General features: G+C 50.0%; 1 protein-coding gene across 2 annotated transcripts; it reads left to right on the top strand.

The window, feature by feature from the left end:
- The first annotated feature begins 688 nt into the window (after positions 1-688).
- Positions 689-19,993, top strand: LOC116546585 (tyrosine-protein kinase HCK-like). 2 transcript variants are annotated; one of them, XM_032272799.1, is made up of 10 exons: positions 689-859; positions 4,815-4,857; positions 5,217-5,316; positions 6,099-6,197; positions 10,697-10,800; positions 13,748-13,897; positions 14,275-14,427; positions 16,195-16,374; positions 18,100-18,176; positions 19,710-19,993. In XM_032272799.1, the coding sequence occupies exons 1-10, from the start codon at positions 692-694 to the stop codon at positions 19,758-19,760; spliced, it is 1,125 nt and encodes a 374-aa protein (XP_032128690.1). In that variant the 5' UTR covers positions 689-691; the 3' UTR covers positions 19,761-19,993. The 2 variants fall into 2 exon arrangements, with proteins under 2 accessions (XP_032128690.1, XP_032128689.1); XM_032272798.1 differs by having other exon boundaries at positions 690-859; positions 5,214-5,316; positions 19,710-19,992.
- The last annotated feature ends 18 nt before the right edge of the window (positions 19,994-20,011 follow it).

The following is a 20,011-nucleotide window of genomic DNA, read 5'->3' as shown; positions in this document are numbered from 1 at the left end:
GGAGGAGGGGGAAGGAGAAAAGGAAGGCAGGAAGAGAGGGAGGGAGGGAGGGAGTTATAAGCCATTTATAAAATGATACCAGGAATACAGTGCCTTGACTATTATTAAACTAGATTGTTTGAGCCATGTTATGTGACCTCGTCTTATCATTTAATATAAAAATGGCAATTTATCATCTGACGATACTATAGTTTTTCTGTACTGTTTACTCTGAGCCTGACACTGCGCTGGAGTATTTCTCCACCGTAGATTTTATTATTGTCCCCATTTTGCCGTTGAGGACCTGAGAGGTTGCTAGGGTGCAGGAAAGCAGTCAGTGAGGTGCTGGTGGGGTGGAGGAGCCGAGGATCGGTGAGGCTTTCTGCCCTGAGAGCTGGCAGTGCCCACCACCCGCTCCCCACTCTGCCCCCCAATAGCTCCACCTGTTACATTTCTATTATCCTCATGCCATCCTCTGAATAAAGTCCCATCATGCTGGTCCTTGGTACCCATGACAATGACAGCTTGTCAGCTCTGGGCCAGTGCTGTGGCACATGGACATGGGGAAGCCCAGAGGTGGCAAGGATGAGTGGGCTCCATGTGGGGAGGATGGGGGTGCATGGAGCTGGCAGGGGAGTTAAGAGTGGGACAGCCAGTGGGAGCCAGCGTGGGGGCAGGGGACACAGAACGCCAGCATCAGAAACTTCCCTGCATGGGGCTCTGGGTAACCGGGGCTCACCTCCCTTCTGTCTGTTGCAGGATGGGGTGCGTGAAGTCCAAGTTCCTCCGGGCCGGAGACAATACATTCTCAAAAACTGAACCCAGCGCCAACCCGCACTGCCCTGTGTACGTGCCGGATCCCACATCTACCATCAAGCCGGTGAGTAGGGGAGGTCCCAGTTTCCCTGGGGGCTGCCGGATGCTGCCCCAACATTGCCCTAACAGCCTCCTGTCTTTCCAAGACTGGGCAGGGTGAGCTTGGGGTGAAATGAAGCTGACTGGCCACCCACAGTGCTCAGACTCTCCGGATGCAGCACCAGGATGCATAGGAGCAAGGAAGTCACCTCTCCTTGTCCTGCAGCCTGGGCTTGGCCCATCAGCCTGGGCTCCTCCAAACAGGTGTGCATGAGCATCTGAGGCCTTGGGCCCGGGCGGAGGCAAAAGCAGTGCTGGGAGTCGTGAGTAACCAGCAGTAATAACAGCAGCTGAAGTGAGGACGTAGTGGTAGTATCAGCAGCATTGCGAAAATGAGTAACAATTGTCGTAGTAACAGTACCAACCCTAACTGCACGAGTATAGCAGCAAGAGCAGCAGCACGAACCACAGCAAGAGTTGTAAAAAGAGAAGCAGTCATTCTAGGAGCAGTATTCCCAACTTATTTTATGCTTACACAGAGCTGACGAGGAACCAGGCGCTGTTCTGAGCCTTCATGGCTCCTAGCACCCTAATCCTCACAATAATCCTATCCCAGGTAACCGTTTCCATTATACCCATTTTATGGATGAGGCTGCAGGCCATTTTATAATTTGGGGTAATAATCCCTAGAATGGGATGAGGATAACCTCTGCTGGGGAAATACTCAGTGCAGCGTCAGCTCAGAGCAAACAGTACAGACAAGCAGCTCTGTACAAAACAGTTAGAGAAGGGGGCGGCCTCATTGTTTTGTTGTCGTTGTGGTTGTTGTTGTTGAGGTGGAGTCTCACTCCGTTGCCCAGGCTGGAGTGCTGTGGCGCCATCTCAGCTCACTGCACCCTCCGCTGCCCAGGTTCAAGCAATTATTGTCTCAGGCTCCCGAGTAGCTGGGACTACAGGCACGTGCCACCATGCCTGGCTAATTTTTTTTTGTATTTTTAGTAGAGACAGTGTTTCACCATGTTGGCCAGGCTGGACTCAAACTCCTGACCTCAGGCGATCCACCAGCCTTCTCCTCCCAGAGTGCTGGGATTACAGGCATGAGCCACTGCACTGGCCCATTTTCATATTAAATGACAAAGATGAGGTCACATAACATGGCTCAAACAATATGTTAAATAACAGTCAAGGCACTGTATTACTGGTGTTATTTTGTAATTGGCTGAATTTTTTTTTTTTTTTTTGTGAGATGGAGTCTCTCTCTGTCTGTCACTAGGCTAGAGTGCAGTGGTGCAATCTCGGCTCACTGCAACCTCCACCTCAGGTTCAAGTGATTCTCCTGCCTCAGCCTCCCGAGCAGCTGGGACTACAGGCACATGTCACCATGCCCTGCTAATTTTTGTATTTTTAGTAGAGATGGAGCTTCACCATGTTGACCAGGATGGTCTCGATCTCTTGACCTCGTGATCCACCCGCCTTGGTCTCCCAAAGTGCTGGGATTATAGGTGTGAGCCACTGTGCCCAGCAAATTGGCTTAATATTTTACAGAGTTCAGATAATTTACCTAAACCCACATGATAGTAAGCCATGGAGCCAGTATTCAAACTTGGGCAGGGCAGGGTAACTTCCAGAGTGCCAGTGGCAGCAGCTGGCGTAACAGGCAGAAGCCCAATGCAACTGAAGGGACAGCAGTAACGGTGATGGTGGCCATGGTAATGGCGGCCGTGGTAATGGTGGCAGGAGCTGTAATGGAAATAGTGGCAGCCATGGTCGTAGCTTCTCTAGCATTGGTGTTTGTGATAGTAAGGGCCGTGGGAGCAGTAATAATGTAATAAAGTAACAGTACTAGCACTGGGATGATGATGGCAGTACTGACAGCAGCAGGAACAGCTGGAATGATCACTGCCGTTCTTTGAACACCTGCTGTGTTCCAGGCACTGGACGGAGGTGTTCCTATTCATTAATCTTCACCAAAAGCTGAGGGGCAGGAGTTCTGCCACTGTACAGGAATGACGAAGGCTCAAAGGGGTTAAATGGCCCCCAGGGTCCCCTGGCTGGGAAGTGGTAGAGTCAGGTCTCTCCGGCCCTAAACCTGGAGTTCTCTCTCCTCTGTGGCCCTTGAGTCCATGTCTTATCTGTGGTTTTCTCTGGGAGCTCAGTCTGCGTTTGATGTTTCCCAAGGTGGGGTGCAGTCCTTCCTGGGGTGACCCCTTAGAAAGTTCTTTCTTATATTAAAGAAAGACCTGTTACTCTCATGACACTCACTCCTTGATCAAAACACATCCACTCCCTTTGCCCCATAACAGCTTACAGAGATTGAAGGCAGAGATCATATCCCAGCCCATGCATCCCTTCCAAACCATCTTTCACAGGACAAGGGTTCCTGGCCCCTTTCCATCCTGCTTGCCCTTCACCAGACACTATACCTAGAATAGAACTAATTCTGGAAATGGGAAAATGATGGAATAGTCACCTTCCTCCCTCTGACACTTGACCTCTGTTAATACAGCCTGAAATTACACATACTTCTCACTCTGGTGATATCCTGAGCTGACCTCGGACTATAAACCCTAAGTCACTCCCATGTATGCTTCTCTCCTGACCGGTGAGGCCCTCTGGCTTGTCATCAGCAGGAAGTAGAGGGTTTCCTCACCAGTTTCTCGTCCTTTTTGAGCATCAGACCTGAGAGATGCAGTTACCAGGTGGTATTCATTGTTCTCCTGCAGCAGTTACCAAGGCATTTACTGTTCCCCTCCTGCAGGGCTTTAGTTCAGTGTAAATCAGTTAAGGGCTAATTGTTACCTACACAGGATTATTTCAGGATAGGGTGTCAATAATCATCAGAGAAAGGGCTCTGGGGTCAAAGCAGTTTGAAAAACATTGAGTGTAACAGGCTCCCTCCCTGCTGGACTGCCCTGAGCCTTTGTGAATCTTTGTAATGGGCTTTGCGAAGCTCCCAAAAATAGGATGTAGTTTTCAGTGTTTCCCAAACTTGTTTCTTCATATTAATGTTTACTTACAGGTGCAACGCACAAATACGTTCTTTTGAAAATAAAAACACAGACCAGGTGCAGTGGCTCACACGTATACTCCCAGCATTTTGGGAGGCTGAGGCAGGAGGACTGCTTGAACCCAGGAGTTCGAGACTGCGTAAGCTATGATCACACCACTGCACTCCAGCCTGGCAACACAGGGAGACCCTGTCTCTTTAAAAAAAAAAAAAAAAAAAGCCTGCTTAGAACACCACAGTTTAGGTGACACTTCCCCTTTGGATGGACATTTAGATTGTTTCACATACATAATGGAGCCTCTATTTATGGAATATAAATCATTGGTGGACCTATGATTTCTTCAAATTTAGTCAGAAAACACCGATCTGGACCAACCCCCTCACTGAGTGTTGAGGGGAAGGGTCAAGCAGTATCCCCTGGTATGTCTGAGACCGAAGGCCAAGGCCACAACTCAAGAAACCTGGATCCTGGCCGGGCACAGGGGCTCACGCCTGTAATCCCAGCACTTTGGGAGGCCAAGGTGGGTGGATCACCTGAGGTCAGGAGTTTAAGACCAGCCTGGCCAGCATGGTGAAACCCCTACTAAAGTCTCTGCTAAAAATACAAAATTAGCTGGGCGTGCAGGCGTGTGCCTGTAATCCCAGATACTCAGGGGTCTGAGACAGGAGAATCACTTGAACCCAGGAGGCAGAGGTTGCAGTGAGCTGAGATTGTGCTACTGCACTCCAGCCTGGCTGACAGAGTGAGACACCATCTCAAAAAAAAAAAAAAAAAAAAAACTTGGATCATTTTGCTGGCTCTGCCCCTAATGTGCTGTGTAGTGCCAGGCATGTCCCCCGCCCTATATGGGCCTCCTCCCGTGACGTGCAGGGCTAGGGTAAGATGCTCTTGGGTATCCTTCTCAACACAGACCTTCCACGGATCCCTGCACACCGCTCAGATTCATTCCCTTCTCCTGTTTCTTCCCCACAGGGGCCTAATAGCAACAACAGCAGCCCACCAGGAATCGGGGAGGGTAAGTATCTCTGAGCAGATGCAGTGGAGTCACGTGTCCTGCAGAGGATTCCGCTAGGTTCCCACTCAGAGCTTGAGTCAAAAATCCCAAACAGCCAAACCCCTCTTGAGAATACCTGAAATTTCCTCTGAGGTACTTTGCACGGGCTATTGTGTTTCTAGAACGCTGTTTAGTAACATGAACAAAACACATTTAGCTTTAAACCTGAGAATCATACCCAGCATGGTGAGACACCCACTTATACTAGGAGCCACCAAGCAATGGGCCCAGAGCTGTGCCAGGTGCTGGGTGAGGGTCACCCAGGGCTGTGGGTGCACTTAGACAAAACCCCACCTTCCTTGTGTCTCCCTTCCCAGCAGGCTCAGAGGACATCGTTGTGGTTGCCCTGTATGATTACGAGGCCATTCACCACGAAGACCTCAGCTTCCAGAAGGGGGACCAGATGGTGGTCCTGGAGGAGTGAGTCCCCCTCCCACTCCGCCTAAGACAGGCCTGCCTCCTCTACCCAACTGTGTACTCTTCTATGCTCCCATAAAGAACCTGATAGATGGGCTATCTTGTCCTGGGTAGACATGGCTAATGAGAAGCTGATCACAATAGCTGATCACAAAGCTGATCACAATTTGCTGCCAACCTGGACGAAGGGGATTGTGCACTTCCTGAGAGTGCACGTCCAGCCTGGGGTGAACAGGTGACGCTTTCTTGTGATTAAGCTACCGGCTTACCTGTGGACCAGGGTCATCGAGGTGACCTTGCATTAGAAAACCCTTGGATCTCTGAGTTTGCCACACCTGATCCCCTACAGCCTTCACCGTCCGTGGGTATAGTGTCCAGGAGGTGCTGAAGCCTGAGAATGGGAGTGGTCGTGCCTGGTCAGACCCCCAAGCCCACTCTCCCCTATTCTCAGCCCCAGCTGAACCGTTCTGAGTCTCCCATGGGCACAGGGCCCTGCCATGGCTATGGGTAATAAGGCCAAAGCTGCAAGTCCAGGGAAGAGGAGTGGAGCCAGAGACTCAGGGCTGTGGGCTGTGGACAGGGTGATTCCAGACCCTTAGATGCCCAGTGAGAACCACTGTAAGGATCCCTGCCCTAATCATGGGCACATGCTGACATAGTCACAGCCCTGTCCCTCACCCTACTGCTTTCTGGAGGCAGGGGGTTTTCTAGGTCAAGGAGAGCTTGAGGGGACTGGAGAATGACCCTTCTGCCCCCTAACACCTCCACTCCCTCCTGTCCCTCAGATCCGGGGAGTGGTGGAAGGCCCGGTCCCTGGCCACCCGGAAAGAGGGCTACATCCCAAGCAACTATGTCGCCCGCGTTGACTCTCTGGAGACAGAGGAGTAAGTATCCTATTTCCTGCCTTCCAGAAGGGGGCATGAGCAAAGCCAGCCTTGTTTGCATCTCCAGACCTCTGCACACACCGTCCCCTGCCTGGCACACACGCTTCCCAGGGCTCATGGGTTTGGCTGGCTCCTTCTCTTTCTTCGGGTTTCATCCTTCCTGTCAGGGAAGAGACGCTAAAGTGGGTCCCTGCTGTGACTCTGTCTTGTGGAAATCTTGCTTTATTCCCTTCTGAACATGTTTTACTAGCAAAACGGCCTTGTTTCTTTGGTTGGTCATGTGTGCATTTTCTGCCTGCCCTGCCAGGAAGAGAGCTGGTGAGAGCGGGGACTTGGTCTGCTGCTGCATCCTCGGCACAGGCTGGCATGCAGCCAAGAAGGGTCTCTGGAGAGGCGAGACAGCTCACACCTGGCCAGTCATCCCGCATTTGTTTTGTTTTGAGACGAGGTCTCTGTCATCCAGGCTGGAATGCAGTAGCGCCATCACAGCTCACTGCAGCCTCAGCCTACCCAGGCTCAGGTGATCCTCTCATCTCAGCCTCCCGAATAGCTGGGGCTGCAGGTGCGCACCACCATGCCCAGCTAATTTTTTTTCTTTTTTGTATTTTTTGTAGAGATGGGGGTCTCCCCATGTTGCCCAGGCTGGTCTTGAACTCCTGGGCTCAAGTGATCCTCTCGCCTCAGCCTCCCAAAGTGCTGGGATCACAGGCCTGAGCCACTGCACCTGGCCCATCCCTCATTTGATTCATTTGACAAACACATGCCCATGACTCTTTAAGTCCTGTGCCAGGTTAAGGGACTGTGAAAACAAATAAGACATATCCCTATCCTCAAGGAGCTCCCTGTAACCCTTCTTTCTTGGCTGTGCGTTCTTCTTTGTGTCTAGCTTGACTCTAAAAGTATATTTCAGTCATCCCTCCCTCCCTCCCTCCATCCCTCCCTCCCTTCTTCCCTCCCTCCCTCCCTCCCTCCATCCATCCATCCATCCATCATCCAGCAGATACCTGTTGATTCCCTGCTGTATATGTGGCCCCATTCCAGGGATACAAGATGACTCAGATAGGGCTCCCTGCTGGAGATGTTCCCTGTATGGTGGGTGAGGCTGATGAGTAAAAATACGACTACATTGTGGGGCGACAGTACATCCAATTAAAAACCAGCCAATTAGCTGGGCATGGTGGTGCGTGCCTGTAATCCCAGCTACTCAGGAAGCTGAGGCAGGAGAATTGCCTGAACCCAGGAGGCGGAGGTTGTGGTGAGCCGAGATCGCGCCATTGGACTCCAGCCTGGGTAACAAGAGCGAAACTCCGTCCCAAAAAAAAAAAAAAAAACCAGCCAGTCAAAAAGTTGAAAGATGACAGTCCCCATTGTTTTCTCTCTTCTGCCTCCTCTTTCTAGCTAGATGGTACTATGGGTTTGGGATGCTTGCCTGTTGAAAATGAAAACATTTAAGCTTTTTCCACCACCCCCTTCTGGCCGGGCATGGTGGCTCACACCTGTAATCTCAGCACTTTGGAAGGCCAAGGCGGGAGGATCACCTGAGGTCAGGAGTTTGAGACCAGCCTGACCAACATGGTGAAACCCCATCTCTACTAAAAATACAAAAAAATCAGCTGAGCGCAGTGGTGCATGCCTGTAGCCTCAGCTACTCAGGAGGCTGAGGCAGAAGAATCGCTTGAACCCGGGAGCAGAGGTTGCAGTAAGCCAAGATCATGCCACTGCACTCCTTCCTGGGGGACAAAAGTGATATTTGTCTTAAAACAAACAAACAAACAAAAATAAGGCCACCCTATTTTAATGTTCATGGAACTGGGGGCTCTTAGCAGCTTCTCTGTCCTGCTTCTGGGCTTTTCCCTGGGTCGTCCCATGCTCTGTTTCTCCACTCCAGAGCCTGAATGCTTACAGAATCCCTCATGCAGTCCAATCTTGGAGGAAGCATGGCTGGTATTATTTCTCAAAGGCAACATAATTGCTAAGTGGAAAAGGCAGGGTGTAGACAACATGAATGGGGGTTATCATTGCAAACCAAGGCAATAACCTAGGTGGGGGTCCTCAGACTTGAGCAGCATCAGCACCACCTGGAGTGGGGCTAACAAGTGGTTTCTGGGCCCCGCTGTCTGATTCCGGATGTGTATTTCTAACAGGTTCTCAGGCGAGGCGGCAGCAGCTGCTGCTGCTCCAGGGACCCATCTTGGGAACCGCTGATCTAAATACATATATCTGGCCGGGGGCGGTGGTTCACACCTGTAGTCCCAGCACTTTGGGAGGCTAAGGCAGGCGAATCACCTGGGGTCAGGAATTCCAGACCAGCCTGGCCAACATGGTGAAACCCCGCCTCTACTAAAAATACAAAATTAGCCAGGTGTGATGGCAGGCGCCTGTAATCCCAGCTACTCAGGAGGCTGAGACGAGATTCTCTTGAGCTGGGAGGCAGAGGTTGCAGTGAGCCGAGATCACACCACTGCGCTCCAGCCTGGACAACAGAGCGAGACTCTGTCTCAAAAATAAATACACATATCTGTCCTTTCAGTGCACTCAGGGGCCCTTGTGTCTAAATCAAGAAACTCCTAACAGATGTTGCCTCTAGGGAGCGCAACTGGGACCTTGGGAATGGGGCAGGTTGGAATCTTAGTTTCTCTCACTCCCCCTTGAAATAGGAAAGAGGCAATACTTCCAAATGATTCAAATGCAAATGTGGGGAAGCCTGCAGAAGAGAGAGTGAAAAGTCTTCCTCCCACCCTGTCCCCAACCAGCCACTCCCCCCCACCAAAAGCAACCAGTTTCTCGTGAGTCCTCACAGATGCTTCCTCCTTGTATAAGAAAAGACATCTCTTCCCGCTTATCTCACCCAAGTGGTAGACGCCACACACACTGTTCCGTACTCTTGTTCAGACCGTCCACTGTACACCTCCTTCCTTTTTCTACCAGAGGGCATCTGTCCTGTAGATGTCCAACAACCATTTAACCTCTGTCCGATACAGTGGACACAAGTCATTTCCAGTCATGTACTGGAGCGAATCTCCTGGGGGATACGTCACTTCTTCCTTGTGCAAGGTCTATGGGATAACTTCCTAGGAGCAGAATTGTCAGGGAGACAGTTCTTACTCTTACAATGTTGAATATTTTACCATGGCACAAGTCAGTTTACAACATGAAAGCAAAGAAGGTAGACGGGCCACATAGCATGGTGATTAAGAGCTTTGGTTCTGGAGTTAGACTGCCTAGCTTCAAATCCTGCCTCTACAACTTCCCAGCTGTGTGACTCTGGGCAAGTTACTTGCCCTCTCTGTTCCTCAATTTCATCGTCTATCAAATGGGGCCAGGTGCAGTGGCTTATACCTATAATCCCAGTACTTAGGGAGGCTGAGGCTGGGGGATCACTTAAGGTTGGGAGTTCGAGACCAGCCTGGCCAACATGGTGAAATCCCATCTCTACTAAAAATACAAAAATTAGCTGGGTGCAGTGGTGCATGCCTGTAATCCCAGCTACCCAGGAGGCTGAGGCAGGAGAATTGCTTGAACCCGAGAGGCGGAGTTTGGAGTGAGCCAAGATCACACCACTGCACTCCAGCCTGGGTGACAGAGCGAGACTCCGTCTCAAAAGAAACAAAAAACAAAAAATGGGAATGATAAAGGTGACAGCTCCGTAGAGTTGTTGGATAGATTACCAGATAGATGTTCGCTTCCTCACCAGTTAATAACAGAAGAACCAAAGGCCCAAAGAGGAAGGCCACTTGCTCAAAGTCACACTGCAGGTTTGTGGCAGGGCCAGGGCAGGCTCAGCTCAGGTCTGCGGCTTTTTTCGAACTGCTCCTCACGCTAGTGAAGGTGGGAATGGATTCGGCTGCTGCTGCTTGAACTTTTCCACCCAATATCTCCAATATTCAGGAAGAACGAAGACAAGGGCCCAGGGCATGATCCTAAGTATAAAGTTCTTTCCAATCTCACATTGTAGCTTAGAAGTTCATACCAACTTCATTTATATTCAACTCAGTATATGCAGAGGAGGATCGATTGTAAAGCTAACGAAACCCAGGCCCTTCACAGGCTTCCAAAACCCCAAGAGAGATCTTCCCCGTGGTCTTATATGCTTGTGAAATCTGCAAAAGTAAGACTTTGACCACAGTTGGTTAAGACTCCTGTCTCTTTCCACTCTGACTTCCTGTCCATCTCCCTGTCCCTCACAGCTAGTGGCACTGGAATGACCTATCAGCTCTTTGTACTTGCAATGCTGTATTATTTTTCTTAAAGCAAGTTCCCCCAAATCGCATAGGCTTCAGTCTCAGCAGACAGGATTCACCTCTGGTAAAATGTCTATTCTGATATCAAAAGAATGGCTCCTTTCCCCTATCTCCCCAAAAAAACCCTTGAGTAAAACTGATGCTGCGGGAAGCCAGGCCCTCTGTACCCTAACTTCCCCTGGGTCCCACACGGCCACAGGCACCCTGTGAGGACTGCCCATCCTCACCTTCACATCTGTCTCCTCCCTTTTCCATCAGGTGGTTCTTCAAAGGCATCAGCCGGAAGGACGCAGAGCGCCAACTCCTGGCTCCTGGCAACATGCTGGGCTCCTTCATGATCCGGGATAGTGAGACCACGAAAGGTGACATCAGCCCTCCCCACCTTGTCCTCCCTGCAGAGGTGTGCCCGGTAGGATTGGCCACCACCCTTCCCTTGGAAGATGTCCTGGGAAAGGCTGAACAACCCAGCCGGGTGCTGCAGCGGCCAGGTTTCTCCTGCTCTTGGCTACCTGAGCCGGGAGGGTTGAGGCTCTGTGCCTGGCTTCGCCTTTCTTATCCCCCATAGCTGCCAGCTTTAGTCGGTGGAACGAGTGCCATGTGGCTTAGGCCCCGAAAACAAAGAAACATCTGGCTGAAGCTTGATCTTCACTGACTTGTTTTTCATTTGTTTGTTTTGTTTTGTTGTTTGAGACAGGGTCTCACTCTGTTGCCCAGGCTGGAGTGCAGTGGTGCAGTCCCAGCTCACTGCAGCTTCTGCATCCTGGACTCAAATGATCCTCCCATCTCAGTCTCCCAAGTAGCTGGGACTACAGGCACACGCCACCATGCTGGCTAATTCTTTCTTTCTTTCTTTCTTTCTTTCTTTCTTTCTTTCTATCTCTTTCTTTCTTTCTTTCTTTCTTCTTTCCTTCTTTCCTTCTTTCCTCCTTTCCTTTCCTTTTCTTTTCTTTCTTTTTTGTAGAGATGGGTTTTTGCCATGTTGCCTAGGCTAGTCTCGAACTCCTGGGCTCAAGCAATCTGCCTGCCTCAGCCTTCCAAAGGGTCGGGATTACAGGTATGAGCCACCACACCTGGCCTTGTTTTTTTTGTTTTTTTAAATACCCATAATAGATCAAGTGTGGCAGGCCAAGGCAGGAGGATCACTTAAGCCCAGAAGTTCGAGACCAGCCTGGGCAACATAGTGAGACCCCATCACTACAAAAATTTTTTAAAATTAGCCAAGCGTGGTGGCGCATACCTATACTCCCCAATACTCAGAAGGGCGAGGCCAGAGGATCGCTTGAGTCCAGTAGTTCAAGTCTTCATTGAGCCATAAGGGAGCCACTGCACTCCAGTCTGGGCAACAGAGCAAGACCCTGTCTCTAAAAAAATAAGATAAAATGTCCATTACAATATATCTTATCCACAAGCCTCATTCCTCCTTCCCTCCCTCCATAAGGAAATGAGGTAGGATGAGGTCGCCAGAAGAGACTCAAGCCAGCCTTCTCTGGGACTCTGCTGAAAATGCTCCTGGGAAGCTTTTGGGAGTTTTAATGTCAGGTGACCAGCTTCCTGGAACATCTGTGCTGCAAGGGTGGGTTCATGCTGGTTGGGTGCACAGATGGCAAGACCAGGGCTGGAAAACATCACGTATCTCAAACCGGCATCGATTGAGGCTCATTGCCCCAAAGAAATGAACATCAGTAGGTTTCTTGTGATTTCAGGTTTCATGCGCTGAGTGCAACTTGACTAATACATTTAGCTTCACAACTGCTTGACTCAAATAAACCAAGTACATTGTATAAAGTGTGACCTCAGGCTGGGCGCAGTGGCTCACGCCGGTGATCCCTGCACTTTAGGAGGCCGAGGCGGGTGGATCACCTGAGATCGGGAGTTGGAGATCACTCTGGCCAACGTGGTGAAACCCCATTTCTACTAAAAATACAAAAATTAGCTGGGCGTGGTAGCAGGCGCCTATAATCCCAGCTACTTGGGAGGCTGAGGTAGAGAAACCCTTGAACCTGGGAGGCAGCGGTTGCAGTGAGTCAAGATTGCATCACTGCACTCCAACCTGGGTGACAGAGTGAGACTCTGGCCCCCCCCTAAAAAAACACAGTTTAACCCCCACCAAATCCTATGACTTTGTATTTTGATGGTAGAGAAAACTGAGACAGAGGGGCTAATCACTTGCCCAAGGGCACATAGCTCACAAATGGCAAAACGGTGGTCATGAACTGAAAGGCTTATGTTTTTCTGCTCTATGTGATAGTACAGGGTGGTGCAAAAGTAATCTCAGTTTTTCCCACTACTTTCTATGGCAAAAACTGCAATTATTTTGCACCAGCCTAATATGTATGTTAGGTTCCTATTGCTGCTGTAACAAATTAACACACATTTAGTGGCTTAAAGCAACACACATCTGTTCCAAGAACTGTTAGTTCTGGGGTCAGTAGTCTGACCTCGCTGGGCTCAGGACGTCAGCAGGGCTGGTTCCTTCTGGAGGCTTCAGGGGAGAATTCATTTTCTTGCTTTGTTTCGCTTCCAGGAGGCTACAGCATTCCTTGGCTCATGGCCCCTTCCTGACACCTCTCCAAGCTCTAGTTTCCATCTTCACCTCTCCCACTTTGACCTTCCTACCTCCCTCTAACAAGGACCCAACTGATTACATTGAGTCTACCTGGATCATCTGGGATAATCCCCCAACTCCAGACCCTTATCTTAATCACATCTCTAAAGTCCCTTTTACCATGTAAGGTGACATATTCCCAGGTTTCAGGGTTTATGGCGTGAACATCTTGAGAGACCATTATTCAGCCTACCACAGCACGTTCACATTTCAATAAGTGAACTGGACCTCTGGATTTTTTTCCAGAAAAGTCATAGCCTGAGTTTTTATGAAAAAGTAAAAAGTATAGTATAGTTTCTTGGCTTTCTGTAGGATAGATGATAGAAAGATAGATTGATAGAGCAGGAATACTGAAGATGATGATGAGTGTTCAGACTCCAACTAGTTTACAGACATGACTTCTTTTAACCATCAGGCAACAGGATCAGGTAGGGAGGCGTGAGAACTATCCCCATCTGACAGATGAGGACACAGAGGCATAGAGAGGTGACGTAGTCACGTGGCCAAGGTCTCACGGGTGAATGTGGTAATGCCTGGCTGAGAACCCAGGATGCCTGGCTCCCACAGCCTACTCAGACCTTCATGCACTTCTGCCCAGGTGCCAGGACAGTGCCAGCAGTAGCCTTATGAGGTGTCAGAGTGCTGACATGAGGTGGCAGGCCCCCGAGATGCCATTCTGAGGGGTTTCTCTTTGGCCAATTCAGGAAGCTACTCTTTGTCCGTGCGAGACTACGATCCTCGGCAGGGAGATACCGTGAAACATTACAAGATCCGGACCCTGGACAACGGGGGCTTCTACATATCCCCCCGAAGCACCTTCAGCACCCTACAGGAGCTGGTGGCCCACTACAAGAGTGAGTCCCACCCTGGGGGTTGCCTCCGCCCCCGACTCCAAGATGGGCCTGGCGGCCCCTAGTTGCAGATGCACTGCGGCCCCTGAGACCTGCTGTGCCCTTCCTCGCCCTCCCCCAGACAGATAGTTGCTTTGGGTGCTTCTGAAGGTTTAGGACTGTTGAGCAGGAGGGTGGGGTGGCCAGGATGTAGAGGTGGCACCCCGTCACACTCTGCTCGCTTGGGCATGTCTCTGATGGTGGCAACCAGGTGGAACTCTGGACAGATACAGAGGGCCAGACAGGGAGGGCTCCGAGGGGCAAGTCAGGGGGGCTCCGAGGGGCAACCTCTGGCTGGCTCAGAGCTTGTTGCCCTCAGCTGACCGAGGACTCTCTTCCAGAGGGGAGCGATGGGCTCTGCCAGAAACTGTCGGTGCCCTGCATGTCGTCCAAGCCCCAGAAGCCTTGGGAGAAAGATGCCTGGGAGATCCCCCGGGAATCCCTCAAGCTAGAGAAGAAACTTGGAGCTGGGCAGTTTGGGGAAGTCTGGATGGGTAAGAACTCAGGGCCAGAGCCCACAGGGCCAGAGGGTGGGTGGGTGGGGAGGGAAGTTACTTGCTTCCGGGAACACCTTATGGCAAAGTGGAAATGCTACCCAAGGCAGAAGGGCAGATTTAAATCGTAGCCGGAAAGGAGTTCCCCTGATAGCAAACCAAATTGTCTTGCTGTGCAAACACTGATTTGCCTTTGAGACCAGTCCTGTAGGGGTCAAAAACTTCCTTATGGGAAGCAGGTGTCATGGATGAGGAGTCCCGCTCTCGTGTAGAGTGGGGACTGTATAACAGTTTAGGATTGAGATAACCAGAGGCCTCTTCGGATGATGAAAATTAAGAATGGGGAAATGAAGCTTGGAGATTTCCAGGCGACTGATGAACAGGATATTCTGAGCACCTACTATGTGCCCAGCACTGTGTTAGGGTCTTGTGGGAAAACCAGAAAGGCATATCTCACCCCTGCTGATTTTGCCCAAGAACTTAAGAACAACATTGCCTGCTTTGCAGGGGTGTGGGGTAGATGCAGTGCCCAGCCCAGGGTAGGGCACCCTGCTGTGTTAATACTTCACTGCATTCCAAATAGGAGTGAAGGCAACTTACAGGGATGCAAACAATGCAGCCAGATAAAAATAAGTTTAAAATCCATGTATTTCAACTGTATTTACTGAGATACTGCTACGTGCAAGGCCGGGCAATCCCCTCCGGTGGCTCATTCCTGTAATCCCAGCACTTTGGGAGGCTGAAGTGAGTGGATCACTTGAGGTCAGCTGTTCAAGACAAACCTGGCCAATATGGTGAAATGCTGTCTCTACTAAAAATACATAAATTAGCTGGGTGTGGTGGTGGGAGCCTGTAATCCCAGGTACTTGGGAGGCTAAGGCAGGAGAATCGCTTGAATCCAGGAGATGGAGGTTGCAAGCAACTGAGATCACATCACTGTACTCCAGCCTGGGGGATAGAGTGAGACTCTATCTGAGAAATAATAATAAAATTAAAAAGAATTTGACAAAAGAGGAAATATGGAGAGGAAGATAAGACAGATCTGAGTGGTGAGATTGGAAAGCCAAAAATATCATATAAGGCCCTAGACTTCTACTACGGGAAGTCCATGGTTCTGGATTGGAGCTTCCTGGAAGCCAAGGCAAAATGGAAAGCCAAGCAATTATGAAATTGACAAGACCCACCAAATGAAGCAGGGTGGGATGAGGTGAGGGAACAGCATGTGCCAAATCCCTGTCGTGGGAGGGGACTTGGGTGCTTGAGGGACTGAGTGACCCGGAGGGTGACTGGCACATAAAAGGCAAGTGCAGCTTAGTGGCTGATGAGGCTGGAGAGGTGGATGAGGCTGGGCCATGCAGGGCCTGGGGATCATAGTAAGTCTGGCATTTATTTAAGAGCAGCGTTAAGATGAAAGTGGGCAGCGTATGTGTGTGACATAACCTGAGTGGCATTTCAAAGTTGTTTTTAAATCCTTGCAAGAGCACTTCAAAGGCAGGGCATACCATTTCCACTTTGCAGATGAGGAAGCCACAGCTCAGAGAGGTTAAGTGACTTGCCCTAGTATGCACAGCTGGGAAGTGGTGAGCCCGCCTTTCAACCCACATTTGTGTGAGGCCTAAGCGCATGCATGACTTCACTTCCCTCTCTGAGAGTTGAGATGAGCAGGAAAGGCTTTCTGGAGGAGGCGGGTCTGCAGCTGGGCCTTCTAGGTTGGTACGGGAGACCAGTGAGCTCTGACCACCTTCCCTGCTCTTTGTTCCCCTCCAGCCACCTACAACAAGCACACCAAGGTGGCAGTAAAGACGATGAAGCCAGGGAGCATGTCGGTGGAGGCCTTCCTGGCAGAGGCCAATGTGATGAAAACTCTGCAGCACGACAAGCTGGTCAAACTTCATGCGGTGGTCACCGCGGAGCCCATCTACATCATCACGGAGTTCATGGCCAAAGGTGCTGCATGCTGGGGCTGGGGGTGCGGGCTGTGGCCTATACTGGTCAATTGTGAGTTCAAAGGTGACTTGGACATGGTTTTTGCCCTTGAGATGGCCCCAGTCTGGCCAGGAGCTCTTCCAACAAGCACTCATTGAGATTCTAAAGTGCAACCATCCAGCCCTCATGGTTAGTGGGGTGAGATCATGTTAAGGGGCCACCAAGGGGAATGGGGAACATGGGGCTACCAGGAGAAGGTAATGGGGCCAGAATACTCCCGGTTGATGGGAGAAGGGGCTTGTGGTTCACAATGAGCCTTAGAGGCCGGGGTGCAGGGGTGGCACTCTCCCACATCAGCCACCTTCCCCATACGTGCCAACCCCCTGGGAGAGGGAAGCTGGCAAAGCAGCTGCTCTGTCCCCACCCCACCCTGACACAACTCAGGATTTCTTGGGGAATCTTTTTAGGCCACTGTTTCACAACCATTTTCAAACCCTGCCCATTTTTTGTTTGTTTTTTAGGGACAGGGTCTTGCTCTGTCACTCAGGCTGGAGTGCAATGGTGCAATCATAACTCCCGGGTTCAAGTGATCCTCCCATCCCAACCCCCCAAGCAGCTGGGACCACAGGCCCATGCCACCACACCCAGCTAATTTTATTTATTTATTTATTTATTTATTTATTTTTAGAGATAGGGTTGCCCTCTGCCTGCCCAGGCTGGAGTGCAGTGGCATGATCATAGTTCACTGCAGCCTTGAACTCTGAGGCTCCAGGGATCCTCCTGACTTAGTCTCCCCAGTAGCTGGGACTACAGGCATGCGCTACCACACCTGGCTAATTTCTAAAATTTTTTTCTGGAGACAAGGTCTTGCCATCTTGCCCCAGTTGAGCTCAAGTAACCCTCCCAAAGCTCTGGGATTACAAGCATGAACCACTGAGCCTGGCCTAACATATATATTTATAAAATTCTTCTAGTGATTGAGTCTTGCTATGTTGCCCAGGCTGGTCTCAAACTCTTGGCCTCAGGTGATCCTCTCATCTCGGCCTCCTAAAGTGCTGGGATTACAGGCGTGAGCACCATGCCTAGCCACTCTGCCCATTTTTGGATAAACAGAATCATCTCACACAATCCCACTTAGTCTGATTTGAAACCTCCGGCCTTCTTCATTTCAACTATGCAATTATGCCAGTCCTGTGAAGGCATGATCCCAGCCATCCAGGCCCAGGGGCTGTCTCAGTCACAGAACCCACCTAGCAATCAAAAACTCAAATTCTCTTTCTCAAACACTAGAAATTGCAAACAAAAAAAAATTTTTTTTTTTTGAGACAGAGTTTTGTTCTTGTCGCCCAGGCTGGAGTGCGATGGTGCAGTCTTGGCTCACTGTTACCTCCACCTCCTGGGTTCAGGTGATTCTCCTGCCTCAGCCTCCCGAGTAGCTGGGTTTACAGGCATGCGCCACGATGCCTGGCTAATTTTGTATTTTTAGTAGAGATGTGGTTTCTCCATGCTGGTCAGGCTGGTCTTGAACTCCCAACCTCAGGTGATCCACCCACCTCATCCTCTCAAAATGCTGGGATTACAGGCATGAGCCACTGTGCCCGGCCACAAACAAATATTTTTATTTAAATCTACTACTATGAAAAATCTTCACCACTATCTAAAGTATTAGATTGGTGCAAAAGTAATTGTGGTTTTTGCCATTAAATAATAAGAGTAGTAAACCTTCCTCCGCTATCCCCCATATAGGAAGCCTGCTGGATTTTCTGAAAAGTGATGAGGGCAGCAAGCAGCCCTTGCCAAAACTCATTGACTTCTCAGCCCAGGTGAGAGCCTAATGAGGAAACGGGGAAGGGAGACAGGGATTCAATTTTTTATTTGCCAAATATTTACTGACCATGTACTATGATGATAGCAGTAATAATAATGGGTAAAATGTATTGAGTGCTCAGTATAAAACTATGCTTTTTGCATGTATTATAATTATACGTGTACTCATTCATTTAATCATCATATAAGCTTTATAGGCTGGGATTCTTGTTATCTATTTTGGTATAACAAACCACCCCAAGTCCTACTAGCTTGAAACAACAGCAATTATTATTTCTCATGATCCTGTGGGTTGCCTGGGTTCAGCTGGGTGGTTCTTCTGCTCGTCGTTGTAAAGTGAGGTGCAGATGCATCCTGTTGGCACTTGCACAGGCTAGAATGTCCAAGACATGGCTCAGCCTCCACCTGGCCCCTCACAACCCAATCACCCAGCCTGAGCTTCTTCATGGCGCAGCAGCTTGGTTCCAAAATGGAGCAGGACAAGGGGCCAAGCCCTCATGAGCAGGTTCTTATTAAGCCTCTGGCTGCATCAGGTTTGCTAATGGCCCATTGGCCAAGTCACATGGCTATGCCCAGAATCAGTGTGGGAGGGGACTGACCAAGAGCACAAATCCTAGGGACCCCCCCAGTGTAACAGTCTGGCCACGGGGAGGTAATTATCATCCCATTTTACAGAATAGAAAATTAAGGCATAGAGCAGAAGTAAAGTACAGATGAGGAAACTGAAGCCCAGAGTGGTTAAGTGGCTTGTATAAGTTACTGTGCTAATTATGGGGGATATAGCAGGGAACAAAATGAAAATGTTCCTGTCCTAATAGAATTCACAGTCCAGATGGGAAGAAAGGTATTAAATAACCAAATCTCTTAGGGACCATGACCCAAGGGGTCTTGGCTGAGTCAAACAATTACATTATCCAACAAAGTAGATAATGTTTGCAAATCGCAGAAACACTGCGAAAACCTCATTTTCTTTCTCATGTTTCCCTCGCCCCTTGCAGCTCCTCTCATCCCCAGACTGAGCAGATTTTTTTACTTCTGTCCTCTCTCATGCTGTCTCCAATGTGTGGGAAAACAGAGTATGAGGATGGGGTCTTACTGGAGTGCATAGTTAAGAGCATTTAGCAATCAGAGAATGCTTCCTGGAGGAAGTGGCCTTTAGACTGAGTCTGAAGGATGAGTAGAAGTTCAGTAGATGAAGAGAAAAGGGAAGGGTCTTCTAGACAAAAGAAACAGCCTGTGCAAAAGTAGGTGAAGGAGTTCAGCCTACTCGGCAGGAGCCCAGGGTGTGGTGGGAGCGGAGTGAGACCCAGCCTGGGCCTCAGCTGGGCCTGCTACAGATGCCAAGGGCAGGGCTCATTTGAGTATGTAAATTCCAGGGGCCCAGGGGGCACCACAAGGTGTAACAAAAGACTACTTTCAGAGCCTGGAATGCCAGAGGGATATGGAAATACGTTTTCACTCCAGTGGGCCCAGTCTCCTGGGAGACAATAGACTAGTCTGTTGCTAAATTATCATCTCCAAACTAGCAGAAACCCTACTGGGCAGCAGTCACGGACCAGGGCAAGAGCCACTCTCCCTGATTCACAGAAGGGAAACAAACCAAGGAAGGAAAAGAGGTTCTGAGCCTTCATCTGTCAGAGGTAGACTCAGAGCCCAGGGGAAGAAAGGAGTCCACCTGGGGCCTTGGTCTTCACCGCCATACTCAGAGAGGCAGCTTGGAGCAGCAGGTGGGTTCCCCAGCCTGTCACCACCAACTGGCTATTGACCTCCAACCCACTTTGGGTCTCAGTCTCCCCATTTGTCAAATGAGGGAACTGGACCACAATGTGGG

The sequence above is a fragment of the Sapajus apella genome, unplaced genomic scaffold (genome assembly GCF_009761245.1).
Source record: "Sapajus apella isolate SASKATOON/1434 unplaced genomic scaffold, GSC_monkey_1.0 scaffold1089, whole genome shotgun sequence".
NCBI lineage: Eukaryota > Metazoa > Chordata > Mammalia > Primates > Cebidae > Sapajus > Sapajus apella.
The sequence above is the reverse complement of the archived record's forward strand: the minus strand, read 5'-3'. Positions and strand labels throughout refer to the sequence as shown.

Coding starts and splice junctions, on each gene's coding strand:
- LOC116546585 (XM_032272798.1), top strand. CDS start 692: ATGGGGCTCTGGGTAACCGGGGCTCACCTCCCTTCTGTCTGTTGCAGG. Junction 10,801..13,747: donor GGATAGTGAGACCACGAAAG/GTGACATCAGCC, acceptor TGGCCAATTCAG/GAAGCTACTCTTTGTCCGTG. Junction 14,428..16,194: donor GTTTGGGGAAGTCTGGATGG/GTAAGAACTCAG, acceptor GTTCCCCTCCAG/CCACCTACAACAAGCACACC.